The 22,204-nt window shown below is 36.8% G+C and overlaps 1 protein-coding gene across 1 annotated transcript in view; it reads right to left on the bottom strand.

The window, feature by feature from the left end:
• Positions 1 to 21,700, bottom strand: part of LOC139143089 (polycystin-1-like protein 2) — a 29,928-nt gene extending 8,228 nt beyond the window's left edge. The window contains exons 1-14 of the mRNA XM_070713253.1: positions 21,456 to 21,700; positions 13,244 to 13,467; positions 12,187 to 12,382; positions 11,619 to 11,867; positions 10,580 to 10,828; positions 8,666 to 8,719; positions 7,730 to 8,034; positions 7,054 to 7,215; positions 6,546 to 6,581; positions 6,030 to 6,170; positions 5,527 to 5,620; positions 5,332 to 5,414; positions 4,500 to 4,742; positions 379 to 793 (exon numbers count right to left, since the gene is read on the bottom strand). Of these exons, the coding sequence (XP_070569354.1) occupies positions 379 to 793; positions 4,500 to 4,742; positions 5,332 to 5,414; positions 5,527 to 5,620; positions 6,030 to 6,170; positions 6,546 to 6,581; positions 7,054 to 7,215; positions 7,730 to 8,034; positions 8,666 to 8,719; positions 10,580 to 10,828; positions 11,619 to 11,867; positions 12,187 to 12,382; positions 13,244 to 13,467; positions 21,456 to 21,522 (2,518 nt within the window). The 5' untranslated portion in view covers positions 21,523 to 21,700. The remainder of the gene's footprint in view (positions 1 to 378; positions 794 to 4,499; positions 4,743 to 5,331; positions 5,415 to 5,526; positions 5,621 to 6,029; positions 6,171 to 6,545; positions 6,582 to 7,053; positions 7,216 to 7,729; positions 8,035 to 8,665; positions 8,720 to 10,579; positions 10,829 to 11,618; positions 11,868 to 12,186; positions 12,383 to 13,243; positions 13,468 to 21,455) is intronic.
• Positions 21,701 to 22,204: the final 504 nt, after the last annotated feature.

The raw sequence follows: 22,204 nt of genomic DNA, 5'->3' as shown, positions 1-22,204 counted from the left end.
TCAAAGGTGCATTGAACGTTTTGCAGAAGTACTGCGAACCTCTTGGGGAAAAACTTTGTTTTTGCCGAACTATTCTAACGCGAAGAGTTGTGTGCCTTACTGCGTATGATGGTCAACTCTGTTTGCTGTTAAATTTGTTTTTCCAAGTTTTTTTATTGGAATGTTTAGATTGCATGTAACATGGTTTGAAGTTTGAATTAAGAATTAAATGCATCTGTTACATATGATATGCTGCAAGTTTTGTTTATGGTACGTTCTTTTGGATGACTGTGAATGAGGTGTGATTTAAAACACATATTGACTGGCTACGAGCGTAACAGCAATTTCTTTGGCTTGTTAAGGATTATGAAGAATGCAAATTCAAGAATACCCTCTTACCAATATCTATTTGAAAGTGGTGAGATTGCTCGTGCGATCTGGCATTGACTGTCAACGTATGCGGAGGAACACCCGAGACGGTCCAATTGTGGTCGTAATGAGTGTTATTGGGTTTGATATTGGCGCGTTGGTAAACATCATACCGCACATCACTGACATTTGAGTCGATAGACATTCGAAGTACTTGAAACGTGTCTGTCAAGTTGATGGTGAACTCAATAGTGTCCCCAGTTACTACTCGTAAGCGTGCCATGTGATTTGAGTCCTTATACGCTTTGGTGATATTGATTGTGTATACGTTACTGGCCTGAACCTGTTGGCCATCTTCATCAATAATTTCAAGGTTCACAACGGGGGATGACATTAGCTTCTCTGGTGAATGGCATTTTCGCTGATTTACCAATGAACCAATAAACTGGAAAAAATATTATTATAATCATTATTATTATTATTATTATTACAAGTTTAGGGGCTATAAGTATTATATAGAAATCTAATAATAGTTCATTGAGGCTGTGTGGGAATTCTGATAAAGAGGTGTTATGTATTTTAATTTTGTCAATAGGGGTGACTTCCCATTGATGTAAGTGAAGCGCAGTTTTCTTCCATCAAAAGTCACGACTATGAAAAAGATTTCCAATATAAATTAACTCTCTCTCTCTCTCTCTCTCTCTCTCTCTCTCTCTCTCTCTCTCTCTCTCTCTCTCTCTCTCTCTCTCTCTCTCCTATGAAAAAGATTTCCAATAGGCCTATAAATTAACACACTCTCTCTCTCTCTCTCTCTCTCTCTCTCTCTCTCTCTCTCTCTCTCTCTCTCTCTCTCTCTCTCTGCAGTGAAATTGCTATGCTGCGACCACCGAACGAATATTTTCCATACATTAGGAATAACATTAAAAGTTCATTATATAAATCTAACCAGTGTAGTCTGGCGTTCTTCGCGTTCTTCTCTGTTGGAACACGCGCGCGCCCTTCAGAGGGACGACGCGATTCCCAGAGCATGTGCAATTGAGAGTGCGTGGCGTGACATTTAGAACGTCTCCGATCTCGTGCTATCGTGTCGTTAGCCTTAAAAATGATGGAATGTCAACAGAAACTGGAATTACTGCAGAGAATACTTTTCAGGATATCACATGTGAGTGTCTAAGGTACCAAGTAGAACGTTTAGGAAATCCTTTCAGAAACTTAACGCCGCCTGTGGCCATTTTGTGGAGTATAAGTTTATAAGCTTACGTAACTGCAGCGTAACAGTATTTCTACTGTATATATTGCCGGAACATATGCGATGGAAATGTTTGCGTTTCACGTCTTTCAATTATTCAGATGGAATGCCGCCCTCTACTCAAAACTTTGAAAAAACATGGTGACAGACTTTGGAAGGCTAACTCTTGTATAACAATGACGTAATTTTATGGGAAGACATTTGTATTCGAGCACGGCTACAGTACAGTTTTTGATTCGAGAACTCTCATCATGTCGGATTCACTGAAACAGTCAGTTGTATGCTCAACAATCCAGAGGGTGAGTCGAACTTTTTCCTATGTCCATGTAGAACTTGTGCAAAAATAAGCGAATCCACAGGCCTTTGGCGAATCAATAAATGCGTTTTTCACCAAGCTGAAAGGTGGAAAGATTTATTATTTTGTAGCACGTCAGTAGTTTGATATGACTAACGCCTTTCACAATAATACTGGCTATTCCATTGAGCATCGTGCTACAGGTCAAAATCTTATTCCTCAGGTTGATATACATATGTAGAGATTTTTATAGAAACTATTCCATAGCTATTTACATTTCTTATCACTTTTTGCGGTTTTGCGGTTTCCTGTTTTTTGTTAGCCGATTAGCCGGCACCCGCCAAAACGACTAGTCTTTGCGGTTTTCTATAATATTGGCACGCGCCAAAACGATTAGTCTATTGCGCTCGTATGGGCACGTTTAGTCTCACTGTTTACCTCCGGTTGGTTAGCAACCACAGTTTAATTGACAGCCGATTCTTTATATTTAGGGTAAATTGTTGCAATAAGTGTTTCCTACGACGTTCGCACAAGTGAGAGCCCTATACTATGTCAAGTAGGGCAGTATTAAACGTGATATCTTGTAAAATTTCCCCCTTATCTTGGCCTGCTGGGTTTTTAAAAAGTGTTTAAAGGTATACAGGCACCATGTTAAAAATTAAGAAGTTGCTACCATGGAAAGGGATCTAGCTAGTCATAGAGTTTATGGGGTCACGCCAGGTCACACTTAAATAATGCACCACTACATGGTCATAATTTTACTATAGTTAAACAATCGGAAATAATTTGTCTTCATTACTCTTCCTGGAATGGGACAAAGAAATTATTAATTGTCAATCCATAAAATAAATAAGTACCAGTGAATCTTGAGTGCTAAGGGGAATTGGGGTCACAAAATTAATTTGAGATACTAGTAGAATTAATTTTATCACATAAAATTAATTTGAAGGCATAAACTTAATTCGATGAATGCGAAGTTAGTAATATACTACATAACACTTATTTGAGATGACTGCATGAAACAAAATTAAAAATGCTTGAAAAATTATTTCTGGTCTATATAAAATTAATGTTAACACACTAAAATTAACGGAAAACATAATTTTGACCAGAATGGCCCCAATATACATTATCTTTATCATTATATACACCTGCGTCTGCAATCTTTGGAGTTTTCTTCGTACAGTAAATTTCGGTATCAGAGGACGCAGAGTCCAATACCTTTGCGCGGAGTATAATAACTTTTGGTGTTATTGGACGCTATTTGACCTTTGACCTCAAAACACCATTATGTCAATGCGGGGAAATACTTCTAAATATTAATACTTCACAACGTTAGTAGTGGTGAATCAAAAGCCTGTGAATTCGGGTGAAATTATGCTGCCGGCCTACAATTTCTCACACGTACACTGCGCTGCGCGGTGTTGAAATTTCGTTCTGTGCGCCTAGCGGACGCGCTTAACGCGTTCTCAGTTTGCTCGCGATCGCACAGTGCAGTGTGGGACGCTCATCCCCAAAAGCTTTAATTTTGATTTTTTCGAGGTAAAATTGGATTAAAAAAGGTGTATAATAATGAGGTTATTCCCAAATACCGGGATTTATGTCCGAGTACATTTTAAATAGAAATAAGGGGAAAAGGAACATTTCAATGCCAAAATAGTTACCATGGCAACTCGAAACATTAAAATAAGTCTGGTTTTTGTGTTCTCTGACCCGAATTCCCCTACTAGATAATTTTCATATCAATCAAAGTAACTTTTCATGGGATATTAGAAAAATTGATATTTTCAACCCCTAAAATGGTTACCATGGAAACATTGGGCAGTGAAATCGATATCATATTTGGTCTTTTCGACCCAAAATACCCTACTTGTGAAATTTTCACGGGAATTGAACCTATTATTATTCGCGTTATTATTTCTATATAATACTTATATTAATTATTATTAAAAATTCTTGAAAAAAAACGCACTACACATACGTCACAGTGCGCTGTACAGAACACACAAAAGAATAAGCGATTTTACAAAATACCAGTGTCAGGGATAAAACGCACCACACGAGCAGTCCTGCGGAGAAGAAAATGTACCCCAAAGCATAAACAAATCAGTGATAAAAAATAGTAGCCATTGTTACACACCACCTAAACCTATACAGATTAAGAACATTTAGAAGGGTAGACTGCTATGTTACAATAGTTCTGAAGTCACATTTACCCATCAATGTCTGGCATTACAACCTAACCTAACAATTTCCTTGAAATTATTAAGCTTTTCTTTCTCTGAAATGTGGACAAACACAGCTGAGCATATATCAACAGATCCAATCAAGTATCTGGTTAAATTCATTGAAAGTGTGCAAACCTGGACTTGAGTGATAAATGCAACGCTCGAGAGAAACACATTTCCTGAAGTCACGTAATTGCGTCTTTGGTGAACTAACCTGGCCACAACCTAGGCTATGGTGTGTTTGCGGGCAGTGCCATTAAGACTCATGAAATTCATTGTCAGGTTTTTCATGCAACAGTTTAATCATTCGGGATATTCCATACTTGCGATTTCTCAAGTATTACCCTTAGAAATTCTTCTCCATTTGCGTTTACCCTACCTTGCTTGAGATGTTAAGCCAAGTTCCATTGGATCTACTTGGTGGTATGTAAAACCCTCCAGCTTTGGATCTCAAGTCAAATCCTCCAGTGGCGCCTTCTCCATACTTGCCGATGTTTGCCTGTATCAATTGCGAGGTAAAGTCTAGCCCTACACTTCCTTCAGCCGGTGCTTCAAGCGCCGAAACGCCTTGATCCAGTGATTTGTTTATGGCAGTAGTCAGAAGTGACATCAGGCGAGAATCCTTTAACAACATGTAAATAAGATGTTGTGGGAGCGGTCCATATCACGCAAATGATTTTTATCTTGGTGTATGTGCTAGAATTATATTGTTTCCATAGTACTAATGCAATCAAATTTACTGCTTCATTAATCCAAATAAAATATCTCCCATCCAACGGATAAAAACAGTCACTTCCAAAATATTCTAGTGAAAGTCAATTCTTCTGTAAACATAGTGACTGTATACAAGTGAATATGCATAGGCTTATGTCACGATCAAGATCCTTAAAATGCAATCTTTTGTGCACGTCTCCGATGTGAAAATAACGTAATTAATTGATGCACTCGGTGACCTTTACCAGATTTGTATATTTACACAATAAATATTAATAATCTTTGCATAGATGAATGAGGATATGGCGCAGTCCAATTCATCGACACACGAAATCTTTTGGCATTGGGGATTTATTTTTAAACAATTTGAATTTGTTGTTTGTAATACAGACAGAAGATAGTGGCTACCCCTCTTAATCAGGTAAACGCTGTTGTGAACGAGTATATTCGGGCTATTCTTCGGATGATTGAATGCCAACAATGACCACTTTACTTACAGATTCGCTGCATCCGTTAGAATAGCTTTGCTCACTTGCTAGATGGTTTGCTCCGATGATGTTGGTGGATGATTTAAATAAATCTGTAAATCAGATAGGCAGGCACGATCAGAATAACATTCCAATAAATAAACACTACGGTACTAGACTCTAAAAATACGAAAACGTAATATATAGAAAGGATAACACACGTACCTGTTGTAACTTTGATGGTCTGAACTGAACTGAGGTTGCCATTTTCTGAAGTGAAACTTCTAACCAAGTTATCGATAATAACTGCTCCAGTAACCTAAGTTAAGTGCATGAGATATTGTAAGCTCATTTTCAAATTTGGCAATACCCTGCCTCCATCTGTATATCGAAACGTCGCAAAAAGCTGTGGCGGCTATAGAGTTCATAGACAAAGCATAGCGCAATGCTTTCATTTTCCACGTGTAAAGAAAACGATTTAAGTGTAGTGTTGTTTTCAAGTAATTAATACTATTTTGTCGCACTTACGCGACGTTGAACAAAAAGACATACATTTTCGATGTCACCGTAATTAGGCCAAATAAGAGACTTCAAATTTACATGGTTACGTTATAGAATAAATATTCTGTAGAAAGTACTACGCTGATATTGAAAGTTTAAAGCGCTTTATTAGAGCTACCAAATTTGTCTTGTACTCCTCCTAAAAGGTAATTAAAGCAACACCATACCTGGGTCTCGGGCAGCAGCTCGTCAGGAAACTTAAAGGACGATACAGAACGCGTTGTCTGGGCAGTTTGCTCAATGCACGATGAACCACACACAGTGTTGTCGAATAATAAACGTAGTGTGTCCATCAGAAGCGATCGTGCCTGAAAACAAATACACCATGGTCTCAGAAAGATTCGATGACAAGAGATGTGCTTTGCACATACATAGTGCAGTTCTCTTTTTTCCAAGTGTGCTGAAATGGTTTTTTTTAAAAAAACTGGGAATTATCCTATTTTTTATGAGAAACAATGGACTAGAAAAAAGAACAGATTGGAGACTCTCGGAGTGAGAGACATTGGCCAGGTGTCCTTCATTTTCATCCAAATGTTTGTTCAAATTATTAGTTATCTGATCGTTTACAATGTTTTCATTTTCAAAGTTCAGATTTATCACATTAAGGTTAAAACGGTTCGCACACTTTTCGTTTTGCAGAAGACACTTTGTCGCATTGAATGTTTCTGATCACTTAAACCTACCTCCTGTATAAGTTCCAATACTGAAGAAGTTTGGTCCTTTACAATTTAAAAAAAGAAGTATATGTTAATACTGTATTCCGAAATGCGCAAAACTTGTTGTCGTAACTTTAAACCAAGTTTAAAACAACAATCAAGATGTCTATTGTCAGGGAGTATAAGTTTCGGTTCCGAAAAGCAAATCAAATAGACTTGCATTTTATGACCTTGAACACTGCTTCACATGTTCATTTTGTAATTTTACATGATCTTGTCACTAAATTTGCTTTTCACTGTGGTTATACTATACCCACTTTTTCCAGTTAAAAGCATAACTTATCCGGCATTTAGATGCATTGACTATACAGTATATGAGACTATAGTTTCTTGAACATAATAGACAAAACGGAACAGCTTTCAAATGCGTAGACCATTTGTTAGGAAAAAAGAACGGTAAACATGTAGGATCATTCACGAATTTTTCAAACTTCAAAAATGGGGTTCGACATTAAGTAAACAATGATTTACTCGCCTGTGTTAATGAGTTCAAAATATCCGCAATTACATACAGAGTATTGCATGCTTTTCTGTAGTCTTCAGAGGTAACATCAACGGTCTTGATTTCCTTCATAAGGCTAATAAGGAATTCCGCTAGACTTTGAGTACTTTTTGATGCCGTTGCTGGCCCATTGATCTTAACCAGGAAGGCAAACCGACAAACACATTAACATCAGCGCCTCTTAGACATATGTTATGTTATATCGATTTGACTGTTCCTTGTCCGATAGAATGATTCGGAAGTCATGCACGGTATTTTTACTTTAAAGGATGTTCTTAACATTCAACGATAACGTTTAGCAAACATGGCCACCATACTGATGATGGAGTCGTTTGGGTATCAGCAACTCTAATTTTGTATGCTGATTTCCCTCGATATTGATTTAATATACTAACTTTAAGATTTAGCTTACATCTATTCTCGTAATTTTGACCATTTCACGTTACGCAATCGAATCGAAGGAATTAAATGTGTACAATCACCAAAATCGTTTGATTTATCATATTGACGACACAAAAAAGGGCATCGACAAAGTTCGATTGAAATGAACAATTCCTCATTTCCTCTCTCTCTCTCTCTCTCTCTCTCTCTCTCTCTCTCTCTCTCTCTCATTCAATAATTGTGCTCTTTTTCAATTACGCTATCTCACCTTTCGATTGATACTGTATGTCGAGTTCTGCCCATAAATATCAACGACATTCAGAAGTAACTCTACTGTAAAATTTGTTTCCTGTTTTCCAGCTGGTAAAAGTAACTTTGGAAATGACGATTCGTTACTTGTGTAAACTAACCGACCGACCTCGTCGGATGTGGTATCACGTATTCTTAGTTCGTATGTCAGACCGACGGCATTGTTGTTCGCATCTTTTCTCGATTCTAAACACTGCGCGGTCACGTCACCTTCGTCTTTCCAGTCATAGCAGGAGACTAAAAATTCTTCCAACAGAGATGAACCTATGAACAAGAGCAAGATTTCAGTGTGCAAGCCTTGCACTTCGATATTTTAGGGAATATATGTTTCTTACAATCACGATTTCGGACCTATGTTTTGTGACACTTGTTGTTAATTCTACGAGCCTCATAAAGTGTGACTTTGCAATAGTTTTATTCCTTTTCTCTGATCGTTATTGTTGCAAAACAAACTGGGAAATTTGTCAGTGACAATCAATATTCTTAACATAACTCAGATTTTTGTTTTCGCATATTTCTTCTTCTAAAATTCATGTTTTGTCTAATCATCTCATGTTTGGTTAGCTTTGGCATTTCATAGCTATGTTTGTGTAACAGTCACAACAATACGAATGAACTTCAAAATGACAGAGTGAAGTTATTATGCCTGCTTCAAAGCATGCAGACGAAGGCGTTACTTTAGGACATGGAACATGGGTTCATTAGTGCGATGTAATGCACAGTTACTGTACCATTATATTGTATCCATACAAAGTGCAGATGGTTCACCAGTCACTATTAAACATAGGGAAGCGTCAAAATTCTCTGTGTGGACGCTACTTTATCTGTCATATAGATTTCGCAATACACATTAAAAAAATCGGAGGAACAACATGAAACTCGATGAATGACTTACCGATGCTAGTGGTCACGTGACAGTAGCCGCCGTTTGGAGGTTGTTTCGGACATACTGTTGCCGTAGAGAAATAACAAACAGTGAAAAATCGCCTAGTGTACAATAAGGGTGAGGAACAAACACTGGTATAAAGATTTTCATTGTTGTGTCAAAATGAAAATGTGTGTAGCTCAATATCAATAATAGATGCTCTATTATTCATTGACTGCAAATTTGCAGAAGGTTCTTTTAGTCCTTAGCTAATGTCATGTGATTATAATTTTGAAAAGTACACGTTTAAGTGGTCTCTCGTTCGGCAACGAGTATGTGTGGGGACTAGAACAATGACCGTCGCGTATATTAGTCTGCTTGCGAAGAGCGGTTATAAAATGTACAGCAACGTCGTTGATAGAATACACCATTCTTGCTTTGCACTGGCTCATTAAGATGTCACAGGAAAGCACATGCAATATTGAAGCACTTTTAATGTGCTTAATATTTTGGAGAAGGAACCTTAATATATTTTACAGCATGACGTTCACCAAAGGAGAATCATTTAAGATCTTAATTTTTAACTCTCAACAAGATTTGAACAAAAATACCATGAGGCATACGTATATGTTTTTTGCGGAACATGTTGACATGCGGCTGTATGTCACATTACTGTGTCCTTGTGACAAGATTGAATGAAATCGATCTTGCCATGTCTGGGTAATGGCTCCGGAAAGACAAGCGTACCAGGAAAGATACTAGTTTATCTGGAATGATACACGTGTTTGTCCCGCAACTAATGTATAATGTTTATTGCATGAAGATTTGACGTGCACCTGAATGTCATGGTAATATGTCCTTCTACGTTTGATTGAAGTAGATCTAGGCATGTTAGAATACTGGCTCAAGACAGAAGAGAATTAAAATAAGTGGCCAGCAATCTCCCATACGGGACTGTGTTGCAAAACAAATTAAAACGCATATATATATATATATATATATATATATATATATATATATATATATATATATATATATATATATATATATATATATATATATAAGCGTTTTAATTTGTTATATACATATTCTGTTGTATTTTATTTGGCATGAAGACGATACAATAGAATAAAATACAACAGAATATGTATATAACAAATTAAAACGCATATATATATATATATATATATATATATATATATATATATATATATATGCGTTTTCATCTGTTATATACATATTCTGTTGTATTTTATTCTATTGTATTGTCTTCATGCCAAATTTGAATCAAATTATCAAATTCTAATCAAATTTTAGTCAATCATAAATCGGTCCGTATATGTAAAGATGTGGCTCGGCAAGAACGGACGGAACCAAATTCATAAGGCCTACAAATCCACGGTTAATTAATATGTTGTTGATTTTGTTCAAGAATGTGATTGAAGAAATTTGCGGCCAGATAATTGATCACGCAACAAAAACAAATTAAAGCAATAGAGGAAAAATTTATGAAATGAATGACATACGGAACCTAAAAAGACCTCAGATTAATAGAATTTGTCAAGTGAAAGAGAGAATATTGGCATTAAGAGAATATTGTCATCGATATCATTCCCTTTTCTCTTCATTTCTTTCCATACTACATGGAACAGGTTGCACTGTTTACAGGCCAAACTTTAAGTGAGTCTGGGATGGACTCGCTCAGTTGCCTAACTACGTTTCATTTTCCTCCTTTCTAGTTTTCGCTTTACTTTTCAACAAATACTGTGTTTTTCAGGAATATCCACAATGTTACAATAGAAATAATCATCCGCAGAGTTAAACGGGCCTGCAAGATTTGGAATGCCAGAATTATTTAAAGATTGTAAAGCTCTCTGTGTTTATTTGAAAGGAACAAATCACAAAATTCAAGTAAGTAATACGCTAGGGTTTTTTAAGGTGTACCTCGCGTGACTTTGATCCGAAATGAGCAGCTTGCTTGATTACCGCTATCGTCCACTGCGTCACACGTAATTTGGTTTGAGCCCACTGAAATATACGAGCCTGGAGACGGTCGGCATTTCACAGGCACGTCACCGGAGTAGTCATCTGATGCCGTTGGCATTGTCCAGAACACCTGGACGTAGTCACCAGTAAATTCACCAATGTCCTCACGGTCTTCTGGACAGTTACTGAGAAGTGGTGGCGTGTTATCTGTTAAACATAGGGATTAATAATGGCGCCTGTGTTTCATGTCTGTCCTTGGTTTTATAATGTAACGAGCGTAACTAAAAAGAAAGCCAAGTGCATCGATGTTTACTCTCTGTCAATGCATTGAATATAATAATGATATTAGGAAAAATTGCAGACTAAATGAGCTGTCGCTCACCCTTTGTCCATGTTAACCGGATCCCACGATTGGCCGAGCAACATTTTCGACAAATTGTGAAAGTACCGCACAATATTTCTTATTTACATCTACATGAATGACGAAATCGAAACCAAGTTATATGAAAAAATTCTGGTTCCCATTAACAGTTTGATATACACAAGAATTAAAAAAGAAATTGACACACGATGGTCATAAACATTTCGTGTCTGTCTATCTGTTTGTTTGTTTGTTTATTTTTGCTTGATTTTATTTTACTCGGCAAACATGATTTTAATGGCATTCTTATTTCCGAAGATAGAGTACGTTATTGCAAGACAAAATTTACTGTTTTTCCAAAATTCATGCCGGTCTGGGACCTTATATACAGAACATGTTGACGATTTATGGTAATCGATACTGATTTTTTTAAATTACTTTTAATTAAACCTGTAAGAAGTTTGAGTCCATCTTGTTTATAATGGTGTTTTGCGTCCAAGTCGATCATCATGGGCCACCTTTCTTTTCATATTTCAGATCTACACAGTTTAAAGGTCATGTTATGATGGACAGACATGTTTTCCAATTGGTAACCCTCTCAAAGTAATTCTGACGCAATAATTTATCAAAAGTCACCTTGTGTTACAGTTATCTTAAACGAGCAGCTTCCTTCATTGCCACTATTGTCCATTGCGCTGCAAGTCACTACAGTCTCGCCGACTGTGAAATTCGTTCCTGATGAAGGCTGGCACCTGACAGCCACGTCGTCCGTGTTGTCATCTGTTGCAGTTGGCAATGTCCATGACACTCGGACGAGATTATTTCCAACGTCATCAATCTCCTCTCTGTCCGCAGGACAATTGGTCAACACTGGTGGTGAGTTATCTGTTAATAGCGTTAATGTCTTTAGCAACATCTGATTTACATATTCATCAACGGTCAACACAAGTTTCATGTTGCAAGAGCAATATAGGGAAAAAGCACATCGTCAAGTCGAAAGTTTGAGGCGACGTTACATGCGTGCAGACTTTCTTCATCAATTAATGTTAAAATCATCGTGCTATATCATTAATGAGGTTTTATGACTTGTATTAGCCATGATTAACCGCATATAACTTTATCGTGGAAGAATCTGAAGTGCTTGTTGATATGTGATTTATATTCCGAAACAGTGCACTAAAAGAAAAAAAAGGCTCATACTGACCTAAATATATTTCGCATGCTGCACTTAGAAGGCTCCATGAATCGGTATTACAGTCCACGTTTTCCCATTTATTTAAATAACCAACCAAAACACAGTAAAATGTTTTCAAACGTGGCTGATTGGTAGCCCAGTTAGCATGCATGTCGGACCCAAGCAAATTTCCAGAAATCCATCTAAATTGATCTGTGCCAACTTCCTGTTAAAAGAAAACAATCAACCTTGATTCTGACTATGACCTTGCTTGCAAGATGCTGAAGATTTTTTTCAGCAAAAAACAACGTTGAAGACATTCCGAAAACAGTAACAGCATCTGTCATTATCCTATATGAAATCTGTGCATATATATACAGTGGTTTGCTTGGAACGGTTGGCATTACGCAAACTAGACATATTGTCTCAATTGAGGTATAACTAACACTTTCAGGTGTAATCATCAGCTAGGCGGCAAAACCAATTGATCAACTCTGCAAAAGTTGAAGCATTGTCTTGCAGGGGTCAGACATAGTCAAAACAACTGCACCTAAAAGCAAGTGATAGGTCTGGGACGACGACATTTAGCGGGCTCTTTGTGGTGGTGTCGTTTTACGACGTCTATCCTTCTGCTAGACAATGATTCAACTTTCGCAGGGTAGATTTCTTTGTAAGTGACTAATACCATCATTTAGTTGATAGTTACGCCTAACAATGTCGACAACACTTCAATTTAGACAAATGTCAAGTTCGTCTATTGCAAACGGTTCAACACAAACCCCTGTTAGTGTGTATTTACCTACCTACCTACCTACCTACCTACTACATACATACATACATACATATATACATACATACATACATACACACACACATACATACACACACACACACACACACACACACACACACACACACACACACACACACATACATACACATACATACATACATACATACATACATACATACATACATACATACATACATACATACATACATACATACATACATACATACATACATCCTAAAGTGCTTTTGTCGGAAGGAAGGATAGGATAAGAAAATTAATTTTTTCTTGACATACTCTCTCTAGACCTATCCATTGCTCTGCATTAAATGTTGGTCGTAATTGATTAAAACCAAGTGCCTTAATTGGGTTGGGTAATTCGACGACATTGGAGTTCATAGATGCACAAAACTGTTTCGCCTCCGGTTGTGTCATTTGCTGATCATGGAAGAAGTAGCACACTTGAGCAATTCCATCGTGTACCCAACCATCTGGACAAGGAGTGGTAGGCTCTACATCTTCTTCATGTCAAAAAAAACAAATGTTAAATAATTTTTAATGTTTGACTGAGTTATATTTTAGCAATAAAACACCTCCAGCGATGGTATACAACGAGATTTTGACCAGTTCATGACATTTATGCACGAGCGATAGCTCGTGAATATATGAAGTCGTATAACATCGCTTGGGGTGTTTTATTGCTATTATATCATAACAGTATATTGAAATTCTAGTTTGAAACGTCAACTTGACTAGAGTTTGCGCGTGTGCCAACCATGGTATATCGTGAATATACCATGGTTCTTTTCACGTCTCGACCAATCAGATCGCTGCATTTGCGCCATCAATGTACTGGTATGATATAATACATGATATGACGGTGTCAGTAAATTTTGATGAAGTTTTAATCTGTTTTATTTCATCTGTAATACATGACTATTCACAAAGTATGTTTTACACTCCTTAAATCGGGTAAAACTGCACGTTTAACCCTATAATTAATATATCTTGAATATTAATGCGAGATAAAATATATTTATCGTGGAAATGAGTTTACTTGATAAATTCAGTATTTCGTCAATCAGAATTAAATGATAATAAATTCGAAGTTTAGGATGTATTTTTAAAGCACATATTTATACATAGCCTTTCGTCCAATCGATATATCACGTCCTTGAATTACGATTTGGACTATAAAAATCGTAAACATCCGTCAGAAAATGCATCTTTGCTGTGATTATTACATCTTCATCATACAGCGTATAAAACTATGTATTTGCTTAAAGAGGCACTCCCACTTGGTAACATTTTTATAACACATTATTTTAATGCCAACGGTCGATATTTGACGTGGCGGCTGCGCGCGGATCGCGAGATATCGATAAAAACATGTCCTCAAAAAAGTTATAGTTTGAATTCTGGTGGCCCACCTGAATTCAGCTTCCGAACATAGAACGTTCGGCACTGGGGCCATTGTCAACTAAGCTATGGAGGACGAGTCTACGCTGACGCTGCTGTACGCCACAGCAGTACCGCTCGCGTCGGTGAGCGGTCATGTCCCATGTAGTCGGAGAAAGCCGAGTCCTACTGACTCGGCAAAAAAACGAAAAACAAAGTTTGCTTATTCCACCAGAATTCGCATAGGTGACTAGCACAGATAGGCGCGGTTGATACTCAGTGTGCATAGTGGCCGCCGCGTGGTATGCGCGCATACCACACGCGGCGGCCGCTATGTATCGAACCACGCGTAACTGTGGCAGACGACAAAATGTAGTCATCAGAGGCAACTAATATTTTACACGTAAAAACTGATATCTATGTGGTATTGTTTAAAAATTTAATACAACTGATAGAGAATAATGAAAACGACAAAACTAAGGAGAAGTTTTAAAAAAGAATTACCAGGGGTAAAGGCATTTGATAATGATGTATATAAAGTCATCGCAGTAGGAGGTAAATTAATTGCGTCATTCGAACTTTTTTGGACTCCTTAGAAAATCGTCAATCAGCACAACAACACACTTTCGGGGGATTTCGGGTCATAACCAGAAACGATCGTAAAACTTCGGGATGTGAAAAATACGCTCGGGAAATGACATGTTTTTATCGATATCTCGCGATCCGCGCGGAGTCGCCACGTCAAATATTGACCGTTGGCATTTAAAAAATGTGTTTTAGAAATGTTACCGAGTGGGAGTGCCTCTTTAAGATTATCTTCCATTATATTATAGCTTTGTCAATACCAGTGAATTTTGTGACGTCATATCCATACATTATTACTGATAATGTATTCCATTATTCAGCATTGCGGCCCCACAGCGAGCAAGTTTTTCTTTTGAAAATGTAAAAAGGACTGCGCATTTCAAAGGAGGGAAAGTATCGGATAAACCATGTAATACACAAAACTACAAGTCTTGATAATGGTGCACAATATTGATAATAATGTCTTACTGTACGATTTATCACATTTTTTTAGTCCTCACGCATGCACTTGTCGTCTGTCGGGCTGGCGCTCAGCATGCAGTCCCCGGCCCCGTCCGATACGTTTGTTAACATGGTTTGCTTCGTTGCCGTATAGGTGAAACAGAACTCAGTACGTTTGCAAACTCCAAGACGATACTTGGTTTGACACATGGCATATTATGTATGTCAGTGGCCATGTAAACTATGCAAGTGAAAGGCTACTCGAACCAGCCGTAAACGGGCCAACAACGGCAGCTTGAAGTTGCTGTCATCAACCTTGACCGGAAGTGTCTACGGAAATTACTACGGAGCCATTCAAAGTCTCTGTCCAAGGTCAGCTACTACCAGCAATCATGACGACCGTGGACTCTCCGTTGATCTAACATCTCGGCCACCTAATTCTGATGCACTGACTGTAATCAGAGACATCTTTCATTCATCGTTTTTTTCTCCTTGTCTTGTGGTTTTACCTTGCCTTGTTCTCGATATCGCGACGGTACGGAAACCCTCCAGCATGTTTGTCAAGTGTACCTTTCAAGCACCCGTTTACGTCAAGTTTTCTCGTTCGCCGAAATAAAATAGCTCTTCTCAAGAAGCCATCGAAAATTAAATTTATAGACACAATTATTATTGAAATATAAACATTTGAATAACAATGTTGAACTGTTGATATCGTTTGTAATGAATGCTGTACTACTAGCGACATAATAATGATCGTATTGATCAGCTGATACCATGGCATGCAGGCTCGCTGATCATGCTGATGTTGATGCATGAACATTCCGTTTTCTTCATCTCTGGCATTTCACCATGTCGGCTTTTTGAATGGCATGATATTTAAAGGTGATGTTTCAAGTTTGATATAGACGGTAGGGATGCAGGTCCTTTTCATTTCCTTCGAAAATACATCGTCTTTCAATTCAAAATTGAACCGTGGAAGTGTTGGTCATTTTTTGTGCTGAACGTGCGTGTTCAGTGCAGTGCAGTGTGGAGTGCATGTGGTGTGTACAGAGTCAGGACGCTCACTGGCTTCAAACTCAGTTAAAATTTCCTTTTTTATTCGTTTTCTACAACTACAAATTCACTGGCATTGCCAAAACTATAAACTAATAGCAATAATGCACCCCCTTCCCGGCCCATAATGGACTCAAGCAAACTTTGCACTCCTTAAGGTACTCGGCTTCGCCTCGTACATTATGTCGTGCAAAGTTTGCTTTCGTCCATTATGGGCCGGGAGGGGGTGCATTATTGCTTAAATATTAAATCAATTGCCCAGAAAGGCTTACATTTACATCGTGTAAAGAAGGTTCGATTAAGCTAACTATTGTGTTTCAACTGACCACATAATGACAGATTTTCTACATGAAACTGCACATAGGCAGTAATGTCCTGTAGGGGTTCTAAGAATAAATTTGTCACCAAGTTTTTGTTTATTTTATTTCTTTGCAGCCTTGTCCAAAGATGGATGCATTATTTATGAGCAAGATTTGTTCTGTTCGCTGCCTCATTACGTTAGGGTGGAGTAACCTTAATCTTAACCTTAATCTTAATCTTTATTACTTATATAGCGCATTACATTAAAAATAATGTCAATGCGCTTTACACTTAGCATCAACAAAAAGAAGGAAGAAATATAAAATTGTTTTAAACTCACAGTAAAAAAGAAAACTTAAAGGTAAAAAGCAAAATGTTATAAAACTCATCATAAACACTACAAAAAATTACGGATAAAAAGACTTGAAAAGGTATATTTACAGTTTACTTTTATAAACATCCAATGATTAAACCGCTCGAATATGTGATGGCAGAGAATTCCATAAGCGAGGTGCCAAAATTGTGAAAGCCCTATCATACACTGAGTAGCAGACGAAACAACGGCCGAATTTCATTAGTCTTTGTTTTGAAAATATGGATGATTTCATTCTCAAACTTTATACATTTTTTGCATAACGCTTGTAGAGGTTCATTCTGAAGCTCATTATCGAGCAAATAAGGTTTTAGTTGGCTCACTTTTCTGAAAATCGAACAATTTATTTCCCCCATAGTGTTAACACAGGAATGACAACCATTTTGAATTTCAAACCTCGGTAAATATTGAGTTTCTTCAGCACCAAGTTTTGCTCAACTCCCCCCGATCTTTATTCTTGATCTCGGAAGGGAATTGTTGAATGTTTCTTCACGGAAAGTATGAGTAAAAAATTAAAACCTTCAATTTTTTAGGTGTGTACTAGCTTAATATAGTACCCGAAACCACTGATTGTATCCAATGCTGGGCATGTGTGTCCATGTTGCTATGACGAACAATTATGATCTAGTATTCAACTTATCAGTAAAAACAAAGGGGACCTTTGCAGATAAAATTGCGGCAAATACTTTTGAATATCTTCCGTTCTTTGATTTCACAGAAATATATTCAGCCCCTTTCCAAGCAAACACGAATTCTATGATAGTGTTTGTGTACATAAATGTAACTTGCACGAGCTCAGGGAAGAAGAATTACTGCAGTGCAATAATCGTATCACTTGAATCAATGCGTTTCAGATTCAGTGTGTAAAAGAGCCTCCTAATTAAACACCAAATAAAATTAGAGAACAGCGTTTTCAGTTATTCTTGTAAAGCGTTTAGAATCACTTATAAAACTGTCAAATATGAAGTCAAAATTAAAATGATACACCTAAACACTGAGTCTGGCTTTAAGAGACTTTTAATCAATGAAAGTTGGAGAATACTTATAGATTGCATCAACTGTTTGTTTTTAAATTTATGGTTTTATACAAATATAAATAAATTTAACAGGAGCGCATCCCTTTGTTTTCTCTACCTCTTAATGTAATGTGGCAATTAAATTAAAGCCCCAATAGCTTTAAATGTGTAATAAACCGATCTCTTAATATAATCAGTTTTCCAAGAGTTTCTTTGAATAAGATCCATTAAAGACTGAAAAAGTATACAACACTGTCATAAGTGTCGAAAGTGGCATGCAAATTAAAACGTTTTAACATCATTTTGGATTTCCCGCCAATTTAAAAATCTAATCATGTGACAAAGAAAACAAAAAGAGAATATTGGCCATCGTGTGTTGTGCATTCAAATAAATGGCATCATGCATGTTTCTGATTTGATCACGACGTGTATATGCAGGAAATACTGTTTTTGTACGTTTCTGTGAGGGCACCATTTTATGAGTGCGGCACCCGTTTATTATTCAGCCTTTTAAAACGTGTAGGTATGATCCAAATCAGCGAGCAGTTATATTTCTATTCACGTCATTCAGTTAGAACATTTACAAGAATTAACTTTGGTTTGAAAATAAAATCATGAAAATAATACATAAAATTCGCAGCTATTGGGGCTTTAAGATCATCAATGTCGATTAGAGTATATCCAAAGAGTATGTTTATTAAGTGAGTACCGGTCACATTTCAAACTGTTAAACATTTTATCCATTTTCAACTGTCCTTGTCTGACCACTACCACAGATAAAATTGAAGCTGGATGGAAACTTGATACAGAACAAAACATACTGTAACAATAACTGAAAATATCAAAAGTTACAGCTACTTATACCTCATCAGCAACTGCATTTTTGTGACATCACGAAGTCAATAAAATACATCATTAAAATGTTCAGTTATTTGTTTCCCTCCGCTATATATACATTTTATAAGCATTCACTGACAGAAAATTATTGGTGTATGATTCCCTAGGGAAAAAACATCCGCCCTCCTTTCTATCGCTTTGTCAGAAAAATCTAGGAAAATATATATGTCTCTATAAATAATTGCCCCACACCCATTGGTACCGTATTATAAAAATAAATTTAATTTGAACAGTTTTGTCATGTCATTGTTGTAGGAAGAAAATCATGAAAAGCGTACAGTTGATTATGTTGATTAAAAGGGGTAATTGGTTTCAGCAATTGTTGTTTCATTTTTTATCGACAATTAGATGGTAAATTAAAGTGGTGATTCAATTTACTGAAAAAGAACACAATCATTTCTCGTTCTTTATTAATTGCTATGCTTGAAAGTTGTAAGTTGACAGCAAAAATATTTAAGTTGGCTGAAAAAGGTACTTAACATATTGAAATGTTTGAAATAGGTACTGATTAAATGGTTTATACAGTTGTACGACTCAATTTTTTTTCTCTCTCTCTTTTTGCGTAAAAACTTTATCTCTGTCACCGTTGCATCTTTACAATCATTATGGTGTGCATTGGCAAATGAGCATTTTGTGACTTTTCACATGAACTTCGGACGAATTGAATATCGGTCAGTATATACTGCCCCGATGCGCATTTTACCTTATCCCGTTTTGTTCTTACCTTGGATTGTTAATTTGCTTGACCAGCGAGAGATGATGTAAAGAAATCGTGACAAGATAGTCCAAACTTAGGCGATAAACTTGAAAACGGGTTGGTAAAAACACTTGGTGAAAGTAATACCACATTATCTTCAGGTGTGCAGAAATCTATCGTGTGGATATAGCTATGTATCTTCCTACTACCCGAAAGAGTACTTATGAAGATCAAAATGACAGCAATGATCAAGTTTTTCAGTCAAATCATCAAAAAAAGTGGATTAGTTACTATATGTGTGCTTATAGCGGCAGTCACTGTGAAAACAAACCTGCGATGCCCTAATATCATATAGTTCGATAGTTGCGGGTAGTAAATTATTTCATTTTATTTCAACAGGGGAAAGATTACACAACACAGTGAAGTTTGTACAATGATACAGCAGTGCTAATGATTACAATGTATAAGCGACCCTGGTGAGGACCATGGAAATAGTTCATTGAAACTAATCAAGTCCATGGCCCAAACACACAGGTTACACATGTAAATTTATCTCATGATGACGGCAACAACACGCCGCATTGGTAAACCGAATACTTCGATCAATTAATTAAGCCATAAATTGGTAAGTAGATGCATAAACCCTCCTGCAATAGTTCAAACATGGGGAGGCCATTACTGCTCCAGTGCAGAGGTGATAAAAGAAACCCTGAAACATAATGTACATGTAACTAAAGAGTTAATTCTCCAAACTCCATCAGTCGAATAAACGAGCATTCACAGCGACGTAAGTCAGAGTTTCACAGGACCACTAGCGTACAGTTTGTTTTCCAAGTAAGAAAGATATGGTCATATACAACGTTCAAATGGCAAGATAGATTGCTGTGATAGGACATATCCCAGTTCTACCTACTTACGGTAATGTGAGGTCGTGTTCGTTGGTTTTCAAACGCGTGAGTGGACAATTTATCAGTTGTAATTACAATCAGTAAAGTTAACTCTGACTTTAGCTTTGAATTTTTACAGATCAGCGATAGGCAACTGTAAAAAGCAGTTTCTTCTCAAACGGATTTGACCAGTATTTAACACTAAAAAACGCGAAATATCAAGCCCAAAAGACTATAAAAAGAGGGAAATGGATCTTAAGAAGTAAAACAGAATAAATGTTAGACTCTTAGTTCAAACTTCTCCGTTTCATATTTACCCACAAACTGCGACTTAATGGGTCTAACCCAGACATTTTTGGGTATTTATTAAAGTATAAACAATCTAAATAAATTATTCAGAAAATTTGCATCGCTAAAAAGCCTGCACTCCACGATATTTCAGTAGGAGGTAATCTACATAGCCACCTTATGTTGCCGATAAAACTTTTATACACAGCTAAAATGGAATATAGAAAACATCTATCTTGTGGAGCTGAAGAACTTTTATGTAGTCTTTAAAATTTGCTGTGCGAGAAGCGAAAAACATTTAATATGTGGCTGCATTACATAAACGTGCGTGACAGTACATTGATACATTGGAAATGGATATATTTCATTGCAAGCGTCCTGTCAAACATTGTAAAATTTCAGTAAACTTTCAAGGCATTGGTTCTTTCAATGAACATTGGATAAAAGGATAATATTTAGTGTTCACAAAAAAAGTAACAGATAAGAAAATAACAACTGGCCAAAAGGGGTAATTTATGTCATCTGTAAAAGTATTCGAAAAAAGGGATTTTTGTTTATAAAACAAGAATCTTACCTGAGATAACAAATGTAGAATAACACGCAATCATCCAGCAAAGCACACTTGCAACATTTACGTCCATCGCGGACACCTCTTACAATATTATCAACGGACCATAGTAAAAGATAGCTCTCTCTAAACTGTCCAGCGTGCTCAGAGCCTACAAAGTCAAAATGCCCATGCTTGCCAAACAAATCGCTCTTTTCAATGCTGCCTATTAATATCCGTTCATCAACGTCAATTCTTCAAACACTGAAGATGTCCTCAATTAGACAGCAAATCATTTTGGTATCCAGGAGAAAACAAATGCTTTTCATGACGTACTTTGTTATCTTTTTAACTCCCTAGAACTCCACAATTTGATCGGAATGCAGAATACAATAATAAGTAATCACATTTTTTGTCCAAAAATGATTCTACAAACATAAGTACCATTTCGGTAAGAAGAGAATTGCTCTTCATGATTTTTATTAACCTTTTACACGCATGGTGCTCAACAAAATCAGCCATTTGGCTGTTTGATCACTTTGTCAGTGTTCATTATATTTTAGGAGCTAAAAAATTGTTTGGGAATCAAGTAAACTCTCGGCCTTGAACTACCAGGACAACATCACAGGCTTAATTCGTTTTTCTTCGGGAGTTCAATGCCATCAACTTCCTCCCAAGCCCATATACGTCAAAACTAACGATCAAACGAAAGGCATACACAAATTGAGAATATTGAATTTCTGTGAAAATAAATGCTTTTATGATAAAACGTTTGA

Source organism: Ptychodera flava, chromosome 11 (genome assembly GCF_041260155.1).
Source record: "Ptychodera flava strain L36383 chromosome 11, AS_Pfla_20210202, whole genome shotgun sequence".
Lineage (NCBI taxonomy): Eukaryota > Metazoa > Hemichordata > Enteropneusta > Ptychoderidae > Ptychodera > Ptychodera flava.
Note: the sequence above shows the minus strand (reverse complement) of the source record. Positions and strands in the feature narration are given on the sequence as shown.